The sequence below is a fragment of the Mastacembelus armatus genome, chromosome 6 (assembly GCF_900324485.2).
Source record: "Mastacembelus armatus chromosome 6, fMasArm1.2, whole genome shotgun sequence".
NCBI lineage: Eukaryota > Metazoa > Chordata > Actinopteri > Synbranchiformes > Mastacembelidae > Mastacembelus > Mastacembelus armatus.
This window is the reverse complement of record NC_046638.1, coordinates 11681346-11703088: the sequence shown is the minus strand read 5'-3', so window position 1 is coordinate 11703088 and position 21743 is coordinate 11681346. Positions and strand designations below refer to the sequence as shown.

General features: G+C 39.2%; 2 protein-coding genes across 3 annotated transcripts; one reads left to right on the top strand and one right to left on the bottom strand.

The window, feature by feature from the left end:
* Positions 1-422: 422 nt before the first annotated feature.
* Positions 423-7865, top strand: synm (synemin, intermediate filament protein). Its single transcript, XM_026312016.2, has 4 exons — positions 423-1360; positions 2285-2409; positions 3682-3761; positions 3946-7865. Exons 1-4 carry the CDS (start codon positions 563-565, stop codon positions 6012-6014), a joined length of 3072 nt encoding a protein of 1023 aa, XP_026167801.1. The 5' UTR covers positions 423-562; the 3' UTR covers positions 6015-7865.
* An 82-nt stretch (positions 7866-7947) lies between these two features.
* On the bottom strand, positions 7948-17251 carry ttc23 (tetratricopeptide repeat domain 23). 2 transcript variants are annotated; one of them, XM_026312038.2, is made up of 11 exons: positions 16780-17251; positions 16346-16520; positions 15864-15987; positions 15562-15718; positions 15335-15460; positions 11327-11498; positions 11058-11163; positions 10546-10673; positions 10102-10251; positions 8296-8378; positions 7948-8126 (listed from the first exon to the last, which is right to left on the bottom strand). In XM_026312038.2, exons 1-11 carry the CDS (start codon positions 16836-16838, stop codon positions 8063-8065), a joined length of 1344 nt encoding a protein of 447 aa, XP_026167823.1. In that variant the 5' UTR covers positions 16839-17251; the 3' UTR covers positions 7948-8062. The 2 variants fall into 2 exon arrangements, with proteins under 2 accessions (XP_026167823.1, XP_026167824.1); XM_026312039.2 differs by lacking the exon at positions 15335-15460 and having other exon boundaries at positions 15553-15718.
* Positions 17252-21743: the final 4492 nt, after the last annotated feature.

Below are 21743 nucleotides of genomic sequence, written 5' to 3'. Positions count from 1 at the left end.
GCTCTGGTAATTGTTTGGCATCATAGTACTATATTGGATATAAGTAACCAGTTTGTAGCCTATTCATAATTTTCAGAGTATTTTCTCAGAAGAAATCAAGAAAGGCAAAAATTCACTTTTTAATTCCATCACAAATGTACTAAAATATAGGCTAATAGTGTTAACAATTACAAGGAGCAAATATAATTAGATTTTATTTAAAAAAAACGCTAGTAATCAAGACGAACCATGACTGCGAGATAAAGGCAGAAGCAGTAGACCTAGATGCTAAATTGCAGTTACAGTTGTTTTTACTAGTCATCTTGGCTTATGGCGAAGCCAGAATGTTCATATTTCAGACAAGCACTGAAATGCAGCATAACATCTGCCAGGGACATGGACGCGCTTGGGACGGATCCTGTGAGGCAGGACCCGCCCTCCTCCTCCCAGCACTTGTCAAAGGGCACCGATCGCCAATTGCATCACAGTTGTGCCCATAGACACACACGCAAATGCGCACGGTGCCCGCTGTCTCCTAAATTACTACAAGACTGGGCAGATTTGAAACTTATTAGACGCCAAAATGTTACCTTTCAAGAGAAGTTTTGACAGCGAAAAACGCCAGCTGCAGGAGCTCAACAGCAGACTTGCCCAGTATCTGTGCAGAACTAAGCAGCTGGAGCAGGAAAATGCGCATCTGATCATTGAATTAAACAAACTCAGACAAGTGAAGACGGCAGAGTGGGAACCGAAGTACAAGGCTGAGATGCGGGATCTGAGGAGAATGGTGGAACAGCTGTCGTTTGAGAAGTCCCAGGCTGAGATGGAGAGGGAGAAGCTATGGCGAGAGTTGCAGATGGTCCAGTCTCTGTGCAGCGAACAGACTGGGGTGTGCAGGGACATCAGTGGAGAGCTCAAAGGCTGCGAGAAGGAGCTGCACCACGCTCACAAGACCAACAGTGAGCTCCAACAGCGTTTATTCCAGCTAGGGAACGAATATAAATGTTTGGAGGATGCGCATCGGAAAGAAATGGAAAATTTCCGGCGACAGGTGGAGTCCCGGATGGTACCCATCATCACGCAAACTTATAGTGGGCCTGCGGCGGCCTCCATGGAAGAAGTACAAAAGTACGCCCACGATCTGTCCGAAGGTTGGATTGAGACCTTTGAAATGTACCAGCAGAAGGTGGAAGAAATGGAGCAGTCGATTAGAGCGGATCAGGCGAGGCTGGGTGATATGCAGAGGGAAAAGATGTTGTACGCTTCAGAGCTGGACAAATTACGCGCAGAGGCAGAAAAACATGGCCGGATTCAGTTGGGTCTTGAGGAACAACTGATGCAAATGCAGGAAAAATTCCGCGTGGACCTCAGTGAATATCAGGTGAGGACATGTCGATTAGGAGACAGACGATCCATATTAATATTTACACAACAATTAAGAGGTTAAACGGTTAGTCTTTGGTATTTTAGGAATCCCCTACATATCAGAAACATAGACATTCCAGAAAACAGACAGAATATTGTCCTGTCTGTCCTACTGGGACCCGGGAGTGGATACTTCCACTTGTCCCTGCCACACCCACTGTCTTTAAAGGCAGTGATGCAGCTGCAGTTTTCAGTAGCTGCTACAAATTATTTGTCATGGATCCATCTGACTCTTAAGTCTAAATAATTATGTCATCAAAATGTAGGCTGAAGGTTATAACAGATATAGCTGTGATGTGACATCCTGTTACTAACATGGGGTAAATGTTGGCTCTGTTACACCCCTCATCTAGTCACACTAAGTGGCGCCTGACTAGTTCCTGTTCCTATAACTGTCCAAAGCGTAGAATTTGCGTGCAGTATTTGACCTTAGTGTAAAAGGATTGTATAGCCTGATTAGTTACATGCTCTCTACCTCACTTTATAGCTGCTAGATTACACCAACCACTTAAACCAATTAGCTGTCAGACTGACAAATCCTTATTAGCCTCCTAAAGATGGAGCCCCTAGGAAGGTCAGTCAGTTACAAAACACTGGTCCTGCACTTTACATTAACATCAATATTGTATGTGAGAAACTTTTTTTCTTTTTTGCAATCTAAACAGGTTAAAATTTTAAATTGAGCGTGACATCTCTTGTAGGATATCAAATGTGCAACAAATACTATGCCCAAATTATGGCAGAAGTCACTGGAATCTTTATGGTTAACAAGGTGAACAAAAAAAAATGATATGAAATGATAATGCCTAATGGGTAGACTAGAGATCTGTGAAATTAATTATGTGCAGAATGAAAAACTGTGTTTTTTTCTCCCCTGCAGATGATCATAGAGCAGCTGGAGCGGGAGAGAAACATGATGGCTGGCACAATAGAACAAAAGATGAGAGAACATCAACACCTGCTCCAGGTTAAAATGGACCTGGGCATGGAGGTGGCTGGCTACAGGTGATGAGCTTATTCATGTTTTCAGTTGTCCAGTCAAAATAGATTTTGAAATGTTCACATAGAAGAGGCCTTTTTTTTTTTTACAGCAGACAATTTGACTTGTCATTGAAACAGTAGAAGCAAGTGCTATGAGTTTAGAAATGTACATCCTCTCTTTCCAATGAAACGTCTTCTGCTTTCATGAGATTAACTGCCCAAGCCAGCCTCTCACTGCTCGAAGTTACTCTTAATTAGTGATCAGCTGCTTGCTTCCGACTTTTCTTGGCATTAAGTGCCCTGATCTGATTATTTCTTTGGTTAGATAAATTGATTACTAGTACTATCTTAGTATTTTACAAATCCTACGTGTGATTTATATGCATTTTATACAGTTTAAACTCCAGCAGTTTAAGTCTCCATAAAACAAGACAAATTATACCTGTCATTTCCTACCCTGTAATAGCATGGGATGTTTTCATGATCCTAAAATAGCCAGATCACACAGTCACTTACTAACAGACTATTTTTTACTGAAGCGTAATTATTTTTAAAGCAGTTAATAAGCATACTGCATTTCCAAGTTATCAATTTTTTAGGTTTACTTATAACACCATAAACATCATGACACAAATCACAGCCTTCACATATAAACAGTCTTCAACAGAGTTGTTGTGCGATACCAAACTTTTGTTAGTATTATCAGGAAGTTCTTCAGAAGACCGTCTACACGAGTGTGTCTTTATATGGCACATCTGGCTTGTTTTGTTTTTGGAATAGACCATGTTTGCCCAGAGATGTGGCAGTGACATTTGTTCCTCTAAGTTCCATGAATCAGCTTTTGCTTTGGGATTCATAAGGAGGTGTGGACAACCCTGCTGTAGCTGTTATTTTTAGGTCAGTCATTCCGAAGGCACTCTCTGGAGAGGTTGTTCCTTTTTGTCGAGCTTTGGTTACCTTTGTATGCTTGTTGAAGCATGGCCAAGGAATGGTGAGCTGTTTCAGCCAATTACTTCTAGGTCTTTATAACATAGCAGTAGCTTTTTATGTTTTTGATGATTACTACCTTATATGGCCAGGACCTGGGTTCATACCATCTTGTAAGCCTGTTGTGTTTAGTTTGAGGGCGTTGAAATGGCAGAGCTGAATGATGTACACCATCTTGTGAGGTATTTGATTTTTATGTTTTTGTATAAATGGGAAATGATTTTTTTATTTAAATAGCACAATAACCAATCATTTGTAATAGCTTATCTACCCTTTTGTCTTCAAAAGTATTTTGACTTATTTTTTCAGGGCTCTCCTGGAGGGTGAGAGAGTTGGCCAGCAAGATGCACACAGGAGAGTGAATCAACATCAGAGAGAAAGAATAATAGGTACTGTATTGAACAGTATTAATTATTGTTATTGATAATTGATCATAAGAGAACATTTGTACACTTGGTTGTAAATATCTACCTGGATAAATAAGAATTTGCCAAAATATTAAGTTAATTTGATATATCAAGAGATCTGACCATATAGGAAATTACCTGCATTAATAATCATTCTCCACATCAGATATCAAGATGCCTGCCCAACCCTACACACCAAGAACTTCCACCTTAACTACCAGACAACATATGGATATTAGGTACACACCGCCAGCTCCAAGCCTGAGAAGACCTCATGTGCCTCCCTCTGGGTCCATTAGCCCCTCTAGGGTCATTCCTATTTCAGTTGCAGGCAGAGCTCGGCATGAGAGTCCTACATCCAGAAGGGATATGATCTCATTCACTAAAGCTCGTGCTGCCACTTCTGTCGCTGCCAGCAATAACGCTACTGCCATCAAAGATAAACAACCTGGCCAAAGAGAATACCCAAAAAGTGAGGGTGTGCAGAAAACAACAGCAGAGGAGAAGACTGTAAAAATCAAACAAGTCACTCAGGTGGAGGACCAGATCAGTAACATCAAGTCCTCCACTGCTGACACCAAATCAGTACGAGTGGTGTCACCACCAATGATGAGCCTCAGCACAATAATTGAAAGAGAAAGCAAAAAGAAAGTGTCAGATGAAGAAGAGAAAGGTAATGTTTATGACAGTGAAGTTGAAGACAAAAGCAGAACAGACTTTACAATAGGCCCAGGTGAGAAGAATTTAGATTCCATGTCTGTAGAGGAGATCATTGAGAAAGTGATAAAACCAGCAGGTTTGGAAGCTAAGGATTGCTCAGCAGGAGACTCTAAGATCAGATATCATGTGGAAAAAACTGAGCAAGGGGATGGCACGACCAAGACACAGATTGTGCTGGAGTCCAAATTGCAGGAAGAGGTGGATGTTTCTGAAGACTCTGCCCTGGATGAACTGCTGAGCCAAGGTGTAAAGAAGGTGTCACTGGAGGACATCAAGGACACAGCAACAGGAACCATGATAGAGAATCTGCTAAGTGGTCTGCAGGGAGGGCAGAACTTACAAAATAGGTCTGTTAAAGTGGAGATTATTCAGGAACCGGTTGAGTCCTACAGTGATGAGGAGTTTAAGGTTGAAGAGAAGTCTACATCTAGTTTCTATGAGCCTTCCTCAACATATCTTCAAATTGAGGAGCTAGAAAATGTCTCTCCCCATACCGGTCTTCAGAGGGGTGATGATGATGATGCCATGAAAATTTCCATGACTGAAACAGACAATTCCAAGGATGGATCTGTTCATGTTGAAGAGGTATATAAAGAGAGTGAATCTTCATATTACTCTCGTGACCAAGAGTCTCATGAGTACTTTGTCTCCACACCAGATGATCTTTCTGAACCCGAGGAGGGGGGTGGCATAACCTCATATGGCCATTATGGCATTGTTGATGACCTTTCAGATGAGAGATATTATCAAGATGTACGTCTTCCACCAAAAAGAGTGATTGTAGAGGAAAGTGACGAATCCAAGTTCATGTCAGATGATCACCCATTTGTCAACGAGAGTTTCCCAGAGTGCATCATTGAAGAAGAGGTTTGTGTATCCCCTGTGGTGCAGGAGTCAGTGCTTGAGCTCCTGAGAGAGGATTCGTTGGAGCCCAAAGAACAGCTGAAGGGAGCTTTAGAGAAACTACAAAGTTCAGTCTCAGGTCCACTGAAGGAGGAGTTAGCTTTCCTCACCAAAGTGAGTAGGGAAAGTCCAGAGAATGTGGCTGTCAATGTTAAAAAAATGGAACAATCAATTGACAATGGAACTACGACCATAGTTGCAGAACTGAATGTCACTCAAACGCTGGAGGACTCTGGGCTGTTGGAGGAAGGGGCTGATCTATCTGAAGAACAAATCATGTCAGCTCTCAGATCTTCTAACCTAGGCTTTGAGAAAGTCATCCCAGGTGGGGCAGGAGCAGGGTATAGCTTCAAAGTTTCCAAAGAAGAGGATGTTGTGCATGGTGAAGAGTTTGAAGACTTCACTAACGTAGGAGAGTCTGCGTCTGAAACAAGTGAAAAGCATATCAAGCTGAGGCCATCTGAGAAGTCCTTTACCTTCCAGATGGATGTACAAGGCAGCCATAGTGAGGTGCCCTCAGAGCAAGAGTTGCAGGCTCAAATCTTTGAGGCCCCAGTCAAGATTTGTCAAGAAAAGAGAATAGTTTATCTTGAAAGCCCTACAGATGACTAAGACACAATTCAGTCAAGAATATTGTTAAACTCAAAACCGACCAGTGGATCACTTGTTGAAGTGCACATACTGGGGTTATCCTGAGGCAGCAGTCCACCACACATTGCATTAGTGTTGATTGCAATTGATTTTACCATACCTACTTAGAATGTGTCAGAAATGTACATTTGGTGTAACTAACTACACCTGGTAATTCAAGCAAAATTCAGTTATTCAGTTGAAATGACCATATAATTACATATTTTTGCAGTTCCCATTGCAGTAGTACTATTATTAAAATAGTTGTTGCTTACTAACAGTAGCTATGATTCTAACATTTAAAACTTATGCATTTAACTCTATAGTTATAAATTCTGATGGAGTGCTGTAGCGGAATGTACTAACCTTTTATAGCTTGCAGTTGTACTTAAAACAGGTTTGTTTACCCTCTATATATTTCTCTATTTTTGTATTAACCTGTGCTGTAATGTTTCAGCAGCCTGTTCTGTAGTTTACAGCAATCAAGCCATCATGGCTGTGTCTACTGTGATGTTGAATCTTCCTGATCAACATTTAGTGCAGCCCGTCATATGACAGTTGGAATTTCAAGGTGCTGTGCACTGTTTGCAGATTTTTTTTTCTTTGGCCACTGCTAACAAATGCTACCAAACTACATCCAGTAGTCAGTTTTAGGCAGCAGACATTCAAGGATACAGAATGTAGCTCAGCTTGTAGCTGCAAACATTATGAAGGGAGTTGAGAAATGAAATTTTGAAAGTTTTGAATTCTGGAATCAAAGTGCAGTGCAAGTATATGTGGTACTTAAAAGAATTAACCATTATGCAACCAAGTCTGGCTTACATGATCAATGTAAGCCATGTGAAACATGCTAGTAAAAGTTTAACTTTACATGGTATGTGTCAGTAACTTTCATTTTGCTACAAATATGACATTAAGAAAGTGAAAATTCAAAATAGCAGATTATACCTTTTAGAACTCCAAAAGAAGTCTTAGTTTAAAAGGAAATTGTAAAGATAAAAAAAATGAAAACACATATAATCTGAATGAATTGAAGGGCTGTAGCAATAGTGTTGTTAAAGAAAATATAATCACATCTGATTTTGATGCATTTTAAGTTACATCAACTCTTCTTGCATGTCCACATCACAGTAGCCTCAATACTGGCTTGAAGGATTCATCTTTACTCTGACATAAGAGTGTGTTGATGATCGTGACTATTTTTGGATCATCAGCTTAGTGTCATTGAGTGTTCACTACGGTTTGTTGTGTTGTGTACAAGTTGCAGAGCAAAAGTCCTGTATGATTATAGCTATACAACTACTGAGCACTGTTTTCAAAGAGTGGCTTTTTGCACTATGATAAAAAGATTGCAGAAATGCAATGTTTAGTGTGAATGCTGTGCTTTTATAAATATACTTATTGTTAGAACTCTACAAAAAAAAACACTATTTGAAGCACTTAAAGTGTAACTTAATAAGGAATGTTTGTTACAGTATCTGCACACTGTAATAATGGACACCATGTACCATTTCATAGCAGAAACAAATCATGTACATGAGCAAGCAGAACATCTATTAGTGTATAAAGAATGTTTAATGAGCCAGTGTTCAATCAGAGGATAGGGTTAAATGGAGGCAGATGATTCACTGTGGCGACCCCTGAAGGGAGCAGCCGAAAGGAAAAGAAGAACTAGTTCAACCAGTGCCTGTCACCATGGACAGCTTGACATCATTGCTTTTACTGACATAATGATTCCTAATGAACAAACCTAATATTGCTTTGGTTGAAATTGGTTGCAGCCCTCATTTGGAATTTGATCCATATCTCAATTAAAGCCTATTGTGAGGATGATTTTGGAGTGTGACTTTTTCTTCAAAAATTCTGTAAACTAATATTTAGCAGTTATAACTATGCGCATAGTAATACAGACAAATTTTATTTACTTATTTATTTATTTTTGAATTTCTTCATCCAAACAATCCAAGTTTTGTAGTCACAAATACATTTCAAGAGTCAGACATGAAATTGTGATTATTGCCACTTGACATTTATGAGGTTGTTTTTCTTCTACCTGGCTTCTGTTGTCTCTTAGCCACAGCCACATCTGGCGCCCTGTAAAACACACAGTACTTGCTGTATTCTTATATATATTTTTTGTCAAATATTAAATACGCTTTAGTCAAACAGTCAATTGACTATTTATCACCAGGATAATCAAATGTATTAATGTAATATACAGCTTAATTACTGGCAAATGTAAATGTAAGATCTGCAGATTTACCGCGCCAGCATGTCCACAGCTTTTTGTGTTGCTTTTGTCTTCTTGTGCTGAGGACCATACAACAAATTCTGGATCTCCAGGCACTAGAAATAAAAATAAAAAAAATTAGTGACAGTAGAATGAGTGGTCAGGGGAAGCTGAGAGGTGCATCTCATACTCAGAAGGAAAAAAACATTTCCTAGCAACAAGTGAATGCATTAAACATCCCAAAATAACCACTGTAGCAGTCCAAGGTTTGGATAACACCTGTGCTCAGCACTCTGAGTATCGAGTCAACAAGGGGGATCTGTTAGGGTTTTTATGAGGATGAGACAACAACCCCAGGAATCTGATGTAGTCACAAATTTAAGATGCCGTTGGATTCATTTTCCCCTCTACATTTATTTTTGGTCCAGTCAAATGAAAGGAATGAGCAATCTTAGTTCTATGATATTAGAAAATATTGTCCGATTTAACAAAATCCAGAAAAGGCAAAACTTGATTACAAATGTGTATATAATTAAAAAAATGCACATAATGAAACAACAGAATTGATAAAAGCCTCCCTGCCATTACAGCAATCCTCATAAATAACAAAATGTGAAGAGAATCTGTTAAAATAGAGAAAGAGGGAGTGTTTCCTTCTTCACCAGGGAAAAGCAAAACATTTCGTAACCTGGAATACCTCCAATCTGGCCTCATGGATGTTTTCACTGTTGCTAAGGTTGATGTAATGGAAGACCTTTTTTCCAGCAGTACTACAGAGAAAGGGGGAAACGTGAAGTGTATGTAGCATTGTTCTCCATGTTTTTTTTTAGTAGATCTTTTTCTACTGTATGACATGCTTTCCGTTGGAAAAACAAAAAGTTTCTCAAAAAGAATGCAGATGGTGACTTGATGACAGCAGAAAAACAAACAAACAAAAAAAAAAAAAACAGCCTGGAGATATCTGCTCTGTGTCAGGGTACTTCCAAAAGGTTACTAGTTGGACATGGTGTAGAGAGAGTGAGCCTTGACATACCCTGTCACACTTGGACCCCTCTGCACTTAAAGGCCAAAACAAAGTAACATAGCAACCAAACTTAATTTCTTACAGGCATGCCACTGCACATATGATGAAGTACATCTTTACTGTCATATTTTAGTTTGTTTGGCGAGTGGCAAAACTGAGCTCATGGGGAACATGTGTAAAGTCACGCTGTATGTAAAAAAACAAAAACACTTATTACATAAGGAACCAAAACAGTAATAGCTGTACAGGATGTTCATGATTAAACTGGCTAAAAGGCTGCTATTTATTCAATACATGTTTGCTAAAAGATATATGAATGTCACGTTTGTTTCAAAGGACATAATGGTATGTCACACTAATTGGGGTCAGTGTCTCTTTAATTGACAGCAGTTACTGCCATTCTCTTTCCAAAGCTGCGTTGCTCGTCTGTCAGGCTCCATCCAGGCTGAGGAAACACAAAGTCAGTCTGTGTGATATTTTACACCATCGAGGGTGGCTCTGCACACTGCACCCTTCCAAGATTAGCATGTGGCTCTGATAACACTAAGCTTTAGAGAGATGGTGGAAATAGCCCATCTCAATATGACAGGGACTCTTTGTGTGTATTTTGAACAAGGCTCTCAACCCCCTCACTGGTGTAGGTGGCCACACCCGCTGACTCCTGGCCTTTTACTAAACCCCCCTGAATAGTTTGGCAGGGGAAACATTATGTTTGATGACAGTGACTACTTCTCTGTTCTTTCTAATGTGCATTTACAGCTAGCAAACATGGCAGCCATAACATATGCTGTTTATGTTCTGTAACTCGTGATTACCTTTGTCATAGTGCTGTGGGCCTGCTTCATCCTTCCTTCAGTCATCTCCACACTTCCTATCAGCTGAAGGGTGTCTGCAACCTCAGCACTTAGGTCACCGAACGTAGATCTCTTTGAAGTAAGAGAAGCTCTCTGGATCTCTATACATCTCTGCAATAGAAAATCCATTAAACACAGATAAATCATCACTTACAATCAACAACAGACAACAACATTATTCATTAAAACATGCCCTGAAATCGCTCCATAGTGTTTTCCATAGTGCTGCTCTCTGAACAAAAAAAAAAAAAAAATATGTAGATAAAGAAAATCCACAATGGATTTCAAAATAGCAGAAGAAAAAAATACATTCATATGCTTGAAGGAAATCTTAGTAGTACCACTATCTGGTTGATCTTACAGATGTGTGTATTTGTAAGCTTGTGTAGTGTGTCAATGTCTAACCTCTTGCTGGTCATTAAGGAGGAGGAAACGGCAGAAATCATCCTGGGCAGCAAGAAAGGCTGGATCCTGTACACCCACACAGTTCTTGTATGCACTTAGACTCTGCTCAAAGTAATGACCTGCAGACTCTACTCCAGTATGAGCAAACACACACAAACGATGCATGTTGACTAATTAAATTGCAGAAATAATTAACCTGATTCTAAAACACATACTACTATGGAACACAATATTAGCTTATCATTATTTTTTTTATACACTAATACCTTTAATTTTCCAAATGTTATGTTTAACGTTCAGCAGATAAGACTCAGTATAAATTTGCCATTATTATGTTGACATGGGTGACTCATACTTGCATGACTGAACTTTGACAAGTCTTCAATAAGGCTGAGTCTGCGTTCCATTACACCATCTTAAATAATTTGACATGCAGGAAGACGATGGTAGATTCAAATTCTAATTAGCCCCTTGTGTCTGTTGCGCAGGCCTGTGTCTGTGAATAGACTCACCACTGCGATGGGGCTCTGCTGCAGCAGATAGGATAAGGGCCAGGCTGTGGGAGATCTGAGCCCCCTCTAGTTCCTCAGAGCTGTGACTCATAGCAATAGCATGAGCCTTGCAGAAACACCCATGTGAAAAAAAACAGATCAAATATCATTAAAGAGGTGAGGGAACATTACCTAATGACGGAGTTTGGCACTGTCTGAAGAAGCCTTTATGTGTTTGCATATTGTTTCCTTAAGGGTTGTGTATGATGTGTAAGTGCCTTCCCACTTGCCTTGGAGAGATGCTCTATGGCTCGGTCCAAGTCACCTTTCTCTTGTTCAATCATGGACATGTCCCTGTAGACAGAGCAGGTCTTTTCTGGCTTATCACAGTTTTTCAGAAGCTGCAGAGACTGCTCACACTGGCTTAAGGCCTCCTCTGATCTGTTCTGTCTCTTATAAACCCTATAGAGCATAAAGAGCACAATGAGCAGTAAATTCTGCTATTCAAGACAGCACAGCACAGCAATAGTCTGAAATGTGCACTTTCTCTTTGGCAGCTTCCCTTCCAGGGAATCAACAAAGTATAAGATTATTAAAAAATAACAAATTTGTAATATAATTTTAATAAATTCTGTCTAACATTCTTTCTTCAAAGTATTATTAGTGTACAGTATATAACTAGAGGCCTGTTATGTCATTATTGTGAATCTGTTTTACAATCCTGAAGTAACTGCTTGGTCTCTAGCCAAACCCTGGCCCCACAGAGTGGTGCAGGCTTTTGGCTGTTGGCTAGAGATGAATTATAGTGCAGTGTAGACTATATTAGGGAACACTTGCACATTGCCCTTTTAACTGTTTTGGTGGCATCCTTTCACAAGTCTCTGTCTTTTTTCTCTGGGACTGAATGTCACACTGCTCCGAGCCCTCTCACTTTAACTCCCACAGTCTTTGACAAACAACTCCTACTGTGTGTTCAAATTCTCATCCTAGGATGTCCAAATCAGGGGGTTGCCCTTCTAACCCCAGTAAAAACCACCAAAACAAAGCTGAAGATCTAGGCACAGCCTTTGGTGAGACAAGGGTAGATCAGAGTTCTACAACAAATAAAAAATTATCACTCATTTATATACTGGTAGTGGCCAATGCTACCAAGGTTTTGAGCTTCACGTTTTGCAGATGGTTGCAATAGTCCCGGTCAAACTGTATAGAGCTGCTTCTGCTAGTACACAGCAAGAGGGTGGGAGAATGAAAAAAGAAGATGCTATAGTGACTGTAAGGACACAGGATCCATTAGGACATTCTGCATCTTCAAAGCATCTAATAGACTCTAAATTTAATTCAGCTCTCCAGTCAAGGGGATGGCCTTTCTCAGAGGCTATTACTCAATACTGGCCAATCTCTGGCTACATAGCTGTCACACCACAGAACAGGAAACTTATTTTTGCAAATACAGCTTTACATAGTGTGCACAATATAGTAGTTAGATGAAAGTCAATTAATTTATCTACGAAATGCACACGCAATTTGGTGTCCTGCAGTATAATCAGTATACTGAGCACATTTGGCAAGACAAACAAAATAAACCCATACCTAAGGTTATCACACAAACTGTCACATTCCTAGACTGCACAATTTTGGGTATTCGTGACTCAGTAGTCAAATTTGAGCAGCACAGGTTATAAAACCATTATGTAGGTTCATTTCTTTGAACTTTCCAATGGACTTCTGAATATTTGAACATGCCTTGATGAATATAAGTGCCCCACCCTTACGTGTTCAAAGAACAGGCACTTCATGTCCTTTTAGGGCAGCAGCAATGACTGAAGGAGAAGTACAGTACATTCCAGCTTGGCTTGAGTCCTGCCATTTTGCCTGCATGGACAGACAGAGACAATAACCCTCTATCCTCTCATTCACTCTTCATCTTTACACACTTCCTGGCAAAGCAGTAATATGCCACATCCCACTAAATTGTCTACTAAGTGTTCACAGGGCCCTGAATTAATATAACTAAGGATTTGTGGATGTGTTGCCAAGCAAGCCACACAGCTCTCTTTTGTAAACATTTCCAGAACATGGTTGAGGTAAGCCTGCTATTGGTTGTCACTTGGAAAATAAGTAAGGAGAAGGCTAAGTGAAAACAGCCTACTCCAGAAGATCTGTATGATGCATTAAACTGATGGCAGTCTGACAGATGAGGGTTTTGAGGGTTGTGTGATTCAGGTAGATATTGGCGAAAGATTATAGAACACACTACTAATCCACCCCTACAGTTGATAGTACTGAGTCTTCATCTTGGCCATCTGCAACAAAATCCATGCTGGTTTTATGTCAGCCATCTAATCAGAGCCAATTTTACATCTGGAACTAAAGGTGATTGCAATTCACTACAACTTCTGGATGAAAACCAGCAGTCTGCAGATCCTAACCATGAGAATATTAGTATTAAGTGTAGTTATAGTATGCTGTATATTTATTCTGCAGGACGACTGTGAAAAAGTAGCATGTGTATAGACTAAAGACAAAGGAATACGGCAAATGATTACACCACAAACTGTTAATCTGCACAAGGCCGAGAGTGAATTTCACTTAGAATGATGCATGAAAAAAATCTTCAAAAGGTCGAGAGAATATAAATGAATTTCTGTGAGTTTGTTATTCAACCATACATGCTCAAATAGTAAAATTACATAAAATGTGTCAAACATCTAAGCAGTGATGGCTGAGTCAAATTTTAAATTTAAATTTAAAGCTAACAAATTTTGCTCCCTTGACAGAACTATCTCATCTGGCTGATCGTAAGTGCACACCTTGAGTGTGAATCCAAAATTGAGCAGAATATTTGGACCGGGATCTGTAAGAGAGCTGAGCTTACATTATTGTTCCAGGCTTTGGTGGGTACATTCCCCTCCATCACAACAGTGTTCACTGACAGAGCTTTAGAAGCATGCCAAATTCTTAGTCATCACGTAACAAAAGAGATTTAGCAAGCATACACACCAGCCAGAGTCTGCACATTTTTTCAATTACACATATCATGTCAACAAACTCTGACTCAAAAACAGGCCAAAATGGAATCATTTACAAATTCCTATGAATGTACTCCACCTCAGCTGCTGATGAGGACTGTTTACAGTAAATGGTGCACAAGCATTGCTCATTGTTACCTGTCAATAGAATTTTTGTAATATGGCTTACTACTTTTAAAGCTTGAAATTAAAATACAGAGACTACAAGATAGCACCCTCTGTTAAAACACAGCCTTTCCTAACCTAGTGATATACAAGGTTTTCTTCCATTCTAAAACTAATAAACATATGTTTTAAAGAAATTGTCATAAATTCTGAAAGTAAAATTTGCTTAATAAACTTGATCGTACCAACATTTAAGGTGAGAACAGTGAGAGTCAAAACACATACATTCAAAACCAACTGGTCCTTTCAGATACAAGGAGTCACAGGATCAAAATAAACAAAGACATTAGCGGGGAGAATGCAACACAGATAAGCGGACACTTCCTGGTTATGCTTCTAATTTAACCCCCGTAGTCTAAGAAATGACAAGTGGATGCTCTTTTTTGTCTGTTGCCAGGTCACGTAGTTTCCAAAAGAGGCAATCAGTCTCTGCCAAACTGAGTGGACATGTAGAAACCCCATTCACTAGGGCTATACGCATCATTAGAAAACACCTACAGTGAAGGCTGGGTGGAATGGACAATGACAGGGGGAAATCCTGATTCAGTAAGTTACTGTTTCTAAGACAACCTGAAAATTTTGAGTTTTACAGTATAACTAAATTAGCAAAAATCCTCCTTCAACAAATTGCACACTATTGATTTTAAACAAACTTGCAGAAATATATCGCCATCTTGTGGTCAAACTTAAATCTAAGCCTGTATTTGAAATTGGGGTTTTGAGAATAACAAGTAGAGTATTTTTAAGAAATAGTAAAAATAGCTGAAAAACATTAAATTCCTCTAAGCTTTACTCCAGCTTCTTCCTGGCAAAAGCTGACCTGTTACCTTTTAATTGGGAATGGTGCCAAGTTATGCGGTTCAGCTTGAACATGATACTATAAGTCACAGGAAATAAATAGAGCAAATCACCTGATTACCAGACAGCACTGCTAAAAATCGACTCACAGCTGCTGTTGCATAGCCAGGCTGTAGATGCTGAATTAAAGACTAATTTATGGTGTATTTACCATTTGGCAAGTTTTCTGTTTTAACTACTGGCTGTGTGTTGCTATTGAAAAAAAAAAACATCCAACAATATTACACAGTTTTTGCACTACTTAACCTGCATAAACTAGTAGAAATTTCCAGTTCTGTGCTCATCTTTTCTTCCTGGTTGATGCCATCATGACGATGAAGCTCATCAAGAATTTGTTTTGCCTCCAGAAAAGAGGATTTTGCCTCCTCAAGGGTTGAAGAGAGTCAAGGATTTCTTTAACTTTTGTGAACTTACCTAAGTTGATATTTCTGACAATAATGCAAGGAATTGAAATAATACTGTACCAAGGATATTTGTCTGTAAGTAGTCCAGCACCTCCCTGTGTGAGGTGTGTGCACAGTAGAGTCGTAAGAACCTCAAGCTTTTCATCTCCGTGGTGGAAGCTAGAGGAGCCGAAAGGCAGCAACTCTCTGGCCTGGGTCGAGTGCTTCTGGGCCTGCATTCCCCAGCCTGAGAAACCAGAGAACCATCACTGAGTTCAAACTTAACAACAAGCTAACCCTAAATATGCACATCATCATCATCTAAACATTATCCCTAGATTTAAAATGTATGAATAACAAATCTTTACTCTTGGTATATATTTTTAAATTACCTTTGAATTGGAAATATGCCTTTGCCAGTCTGGCATGGGCCTGGGCTAGTTTCAGATGTCCCTCCCCATACACCAGCCTTGTCAGAGCCACACAACGCACAAGGTCTTGGATGCATGCGTCAAACTGAGCAGATACAGTAGATGAAAGTCAGTATCACCTCTCTCACCCGGACCATTCATCAGACACCATCCCTTCAAAACCAACCACATGAGTTAAATCTTAGGCTAGGATCAGCATTTAGGTAATAATTCCAACAATTCACCAGTTGTGCTTTGCTTTGTTTTATGTCACTTTAAACTGAAAACCTTTGGCTGAGATTTTGAGGAATTATGACACCCCTGCATACATATATTCTGAAACCTGCTTGCTGTCATGATCATGTATACAGGGATCAGGTTTCATTTGCTCCCTTGAAATGTCACGTCACAAATAACAATGAATGCCACATTAATTTGTTATCGTAGCCTATTTCTATACTCACCTCTTGGTTGTTTTCATGGGCCTGAGCTCGGCTGTCAAACAGTTTTAGTTTTTCTTCTGGTGGTATCATTATCAATTTCTTCTTAGCATATTGTGTTTGCGAGAGACTAGACATCTCTGAACCACAGGGAGATGCATCCAGTCTCCTGTTGGTGCTTGTCATGTTTTCAGGGGATCTGCAAGTTTGGTCACAAAAGGTATGTCACTACATTCCTGAAAAGGTGAACATCTAATTAATATTTAAGGAACCCACTTTTTTCAACCTTTTAATTACTAAAAGGTTGAGGCATTTTAATTAGTAACCTACACATGTGGACAAAACTTTAGTAGCTATACTTCCATTCGTTTCCACAATGTAACTTTAGTTAGTTAGTTAGCTATATCATGACTAAGCTACGTAAACAAAACGGGCCAGTGGGAAGATAAATCACTTACTCAGTAGGAGAGTCGAAAGAATTGGGTCGCGTGTTTCTCAATGTGTGCTTGTCATCCATTTTCTTCAGTGTGAGAGGTAACGTTAATGCTACCTATGTGACTGAACCGCTTCAAACAGTCTATGGATGTAGCTAGGTTAGCTAACAATATCAGACTGGCTTCCGTAACACTACTTCTTTGTTTCCGTGGTTACAACGCTACGTGTTTGTTTCCGTGGTTACAGTAGCTAGCTAACATTAGCCTCACTCACCGCTCCATCTGCTTTAAATAACCAAAACATACCCTGAGTAAAACAGTACCATGCTTGAAATTGAACTCTTAAGACATAACAGAAACGGGAGCTAGCCTCCTAAAACCAACACCGTTGTGAACTGTCGTTAAAGGACAGAACTACCGTTTCCAAACGCCTTTTCTCGAGGTAAGTTACACGTAGCTAAAGGAAATGACTGTGCGTTCAAGAACCACGCTGTTCTGTCTGTCACGTTACAAGGTTTTCACTTACTGGTGTTATTTTACATTATGGCAACGGGTAGGGTGATACAAAATTATGTCGATAGATCTGAGACCGAGAAATACAGCTACAAAAGTTGAAAATACGTCATACGTTTTTGGAAGGCTGTCTGGACACAATCCACATCACACAATTATTGTATAATTTATCTCAGAAGTTTTAACATTTTGAACCAGCAATTGTAGTTCTATGATGCGTCCCCAAGATGTCAGTATAGTAACACAAAAGTAACAGTCCCAGATCTTAGTGCAGGTTTTGCAGTCGTGCTCCAGATAGTATTATGATATTGTTGTGCTCTTTTAAGAAGTGATGGCTGGGGTTTTGGCCTCTCCTAAGGACATACACGCTTCAAAGCTTTAAACTAAAAATATGTAAACCCCAAGATATTTGTCCAGTTTCCTCCCAAGTGCGTCTTAAACACTAGTCAGTCTATTTATTTCCATTATTTGGTCACCCACGTGTACTAAAAGTCCGGCAAATACTAAAACTTGTTAACCCTTCTAGTGTCATATAACGTTAAGTATTCTCTGATGACAACGACAAGCAGGGGCAGTATAATCAAAAGCATCATCTTCAATAGAAGACAGCACTGTCACACAATCAAAACTATACCATAAGTAGAGATATACATTTTCTATATCCTTATTGGCTAATATACTACATGGGAGTGGCAATGTTGACCTTAAAGTTGTTCAAAGTCAGTAGCTAATAGCTCATTAGTTTTAATGGGTGGATGTTAAATGGACTGAAGTCATTGTAGTGCACAGGTTGAGAGGTGCCACTCACATGAGACAATAAACAATGAACAATGACTTTCCTGTATGGTTTTAACTTCCACATTTAATGTTTAAAAGAACACTTTTCCTAAATTGTTGTTTTATGTGTGTGTTTCTGACACAGAACGCTGCCAGAGATGAAAAAATTATATATATTATGTCCTCGCAGACTCTGTCTTCTGGCCATATCGCCTGTAAATAAAATAGATTACATTTTCTGCATAGCAACATACTTTTCCCTCTGTCTAGTTATTTATTATATAACGAGGAGGATGCAGCCTATTTTAATATTGTACAGTGTTAATTTGTTTTATATTCTATACAGTGGCAGAGATCTGAATCATAAGTATTGAAGACAAAAAATCTGCAAGGCCTTTCAAGATTAAAATAAAAAATATATATCATTTTGAAAACACAGTCACTGTTCCATATAATTTTCTGTGTTCTTTAGACATTAATGCAATATGCCCATAGCAAGAAGAGGAAATGTACATTTCCTTGTGAAAATATCCTTTCTTACATCAGAGCCTAAAATCCATGCCAAATAAACAAGAAGGAACATCTCTGTGGCTGCTTTGAGAAATTGCTCTCCAGAGACAGCTTTCTAGAGTAATTTATTCTGTATTGGACTGGCAGTATTTGTACTGTCACCACTTTTAATCTTGGGGCAGGGACATTTTGTGTGCAATACTGCCTAAGATAACTTCTTATGGCTCCTTGGGATAGCGGCTGCCAGTTTATTCTGGCAAACCATGAGACGACCCGCTTATTTGTTTGTTTGTCCCGTGAGTTTTTGGCTTGCCATTCAGGGCTCTGTTTGGCCCTGGTCCCTGTTGGGCTTCTATTTCTGAAACCCAAGTGGCTCTTAATGAAGCTGGTAGGGTTGGCATCGGCCCTCAGTAAACCCAGTCCTGATCAGACCCTTCTTCTTCTGCCTTGGCAGCCACACTCCATTTGCTCTCTCTGGCTTCCTAATTTAGTAACGGTGGGTAAAAATATGTGCTAACGAACAAGGTCTGGTATGTCAGGCTGGCGTCCAGAGGAGAGGGAGAGGGGGGAGAGGGTGAGGAGAAAGTGCTGTTTTCACAGCATACACCCAGTGACAGGAGTAGAGTCACTCAGACCTCTCTGACATCTGTGTGTGTGTAGACATTCAAGGGACTGTGTGTGTGGCTGGATGAGAAGAGGTGGAGGGTGAGCACTTAAAATTTCTCACCCTTGCCAAACTCCATTCAAACACTTCTAATGATTCTACTGTGCTAGAGCAATCACATCATGTGGCTACTAAGCAAGCCTATGATACACTGTGGAGGCATTACTGATAGAGGTAAAGTATCAGTTTTCAGGTATTCTTTCCATAGACATGCAGTCACATCTGTAACTTTTTGGGACAGTTTTCTTATAAGGCATACTTTAATAAAGGTTAACGGGTTTATACTCTACTACGTAATGAGCTATAGTATTTGTTAGAAGAGCTTTTGAGTTGTGTTGTTACAACATTGGAAATTTATGTATATGCTCCCCATCACAACTTGCTTTGTCTTTTTACTCTCTTTAATTCATCAGGATGGTCTTTCCAGGAGATAGCCACTTACTTTCTACAAAAGAGTGCAGAGAACCCAGATTTTTACACTATTTGTGAGGTTTTACTGGATCAGTAGGGTAATCCTTTTACATGTGGGAAACAGAGCTTCTTGGTTCAACTTAGCTGCATTCTGGTGGTTTAGCTACAGACTATGCAGGAAAATAGATGTTATTTAATATATGTTTATCTGATAGACCTCAGACTTTGGAAGGTCTCCAACTTCTGTGGACCTCTTCCAACAAACATTAAATTTGAATAGCTTTATTGAGGCCATTACAGCAAAAAGAAACAAAACAAAAAAAAAAAAAAACACAGGAGAAACAGTGCCAGTAAACTTTCTTGCAATGATACAATGGTTCTAAGCATTTGATTTTCAATAATATTTCCTCCCTGAAATGCTAAGCCAGTTTTGAAATCATGCAGTAGATTTAACCTTTAAAAACAATGCAATTTAATGATAATATATGTGTTTAATTCATCGTCTCAAAGCTTAGAGCACCCACTCCCTGAGCGGAGTCCTGTGCTTACAATTACTCCATTTTGATCTGTCAGGAACCACAACTCTAGAAATCTGCCCTTAAGCACTTCAGCACTTACCCTTCCTGTTCACAGTCTAACAGGCCCATGACAACCTTGTCAACTTCACTTGTAAACTCAAAGCTGTAGATCAAAACAGAAAACCTCTGTTTGTGGAGAATTTGCAGTAGCAGAATCATTGCATTTAGAGAGGATAACAACTGCTTAGTTTTCCTCTGTCAATCAAATAAATTAATAAATTAAAAAACACATGCTTAGTCATAAAACCTCTGTCTTGCATCTACCTGCACAAACTGTTTGGTTGAATTTCCACAAGTTGCGCATTGAACTTTTACCACACAAGTATGCGGTCACAGACCAGCAAGGTAACAAACCACAGTGTCCCCAGCATGTGCAGGAACAGTGTTACTGACATGCAGCATGATTCACATAAGTTGTGGCAAGATTCTTCTGCCTGAGCAGAATAGATTGAAAGAAGTGCATAGCACAATTGACATTTTATTCTTTGGTCTAACTCATGAAAGTTTGAAGCCAAATCAAGTCAAATTTTATATAATTTATGTTTTTTGTTAATTGAATTCTAAAAAATTATACAAAAACATCTTTGGAACTATTATAACCATGTCACCATGAGGTAATGTATTGTTCACATTTACTGGTGGGCTAACAAGACGTGTCAATGTACAGCTCAATTTGCAACACAGGAATGTGTTAACAGTTTTACCAAATGAAAACAATTTATGGATCAAATTCACAAATAAATGAAGTTCTAGGACCGTCATTCGTATCATGCTTATGCTTGTTAGATTTGTCACAGTTATTTGTTAAAACCACAAACTAACACCTAACTTTTAAACAGCTGTCCCCACTTCCTGTTAGTTAACCCACAGACATCCACCCCTCAGCAATGAACATGAGCCCCTCATACGAAATGTGTTCCCATGGAGGGATGAATAAAGTATCTGTCTATCTGTCTATCTGTCTATCTGTCTATCTGTCTATCTGTCTATCTGTCTATCTGTCTATCTATCTATCTATCTATCTATCTATCTATCTATCTATCTATCTATCTATCTATCTATCTATCTATCTATCTATCTTTTTGTTAGCATGCCATTTACAAAGTTTCTTTTTTTAAAATCTTTTATTAGTTACATTTAAAAGCAACTTTTCAAGCCCCACCGGCTCTTCCTTAGGTACATCAGGGTAACTCAGGTGTGTCATTGGTTAGTCCCTGATGTGGCTTCACTCAGAGATGATCTTAAAAAATAATTACATTTAAAAATACCTCTCCATCCCAGTTATTGCATTTATAACATTACCTGTATGAGACTCTCTAGTAAATATAAAGATATAGCTTTGTCTTTGTAAAGGTGGTGCATTTATTTTCAACTAAAGTCCCAAATTTGGTGAAAAGTGGCACAATTCCATTGCTGTTAAATTGTAAGAGTGGTTTTACCACTTTAACAAAGGTATCCAATTCAGACTAGAAGCAAATATGCTAATGCATTCACAGCTGCTACACTTCAGATAAAGCATGTTATTCGAACACAGA

What these genes read in the sequence shown, in the direction of transcription:
- synm (XM_026312016.2), top strand. Translation starts at nt 563, where the DNA reads ATGTTACCTTTCAAGAGAAGTTTTGACAGCGAAAAACGCCAGCTGCAG. An exon ending in TGGACCTCAGTGAATATCAG is followed by an intron (nt 1,361 to 2,284) that starts GTGAGGACATGT and finishes TCTCCCCTGCAG; the next exon opens with ATGATCATAGAGCAGCTGGA. An exon ending in ATGGAGGTGGCTGGCTACAG is followed by an intron (nt 2,410 to 3,681) that starts GTGATGAGCTTA and finishes TTATTTTTTCAG; the next exon opens with GGCTCTCCTGGAGGGTGAGA.
- ttc23 (XM_026312038.2), bottom strand. Translation starts at nt 16,838, where the DNA reads ATGGATGACAAGCACACATTGAGAAACACGCGACCCAATTCTTTCGAC. An exon ending in GCTGGACTACTTACAGACAA is followed by an intron (nt 15,461 to 15,561) that starts ATATCCTTGGTA and finishes ACTCTCTTCAAC; the next exon opens with CCTTGAGGAGGCAAAATCCT. An exon ending in ATTTCTACTAGTTTATGCAG is followed by an intron (nt 11,499 to 15,334) that starts GTTAAGTAGTGC and finishes TATGCTCTATAG; the next exon opens with GGTTTATAAGAGACAGAACA.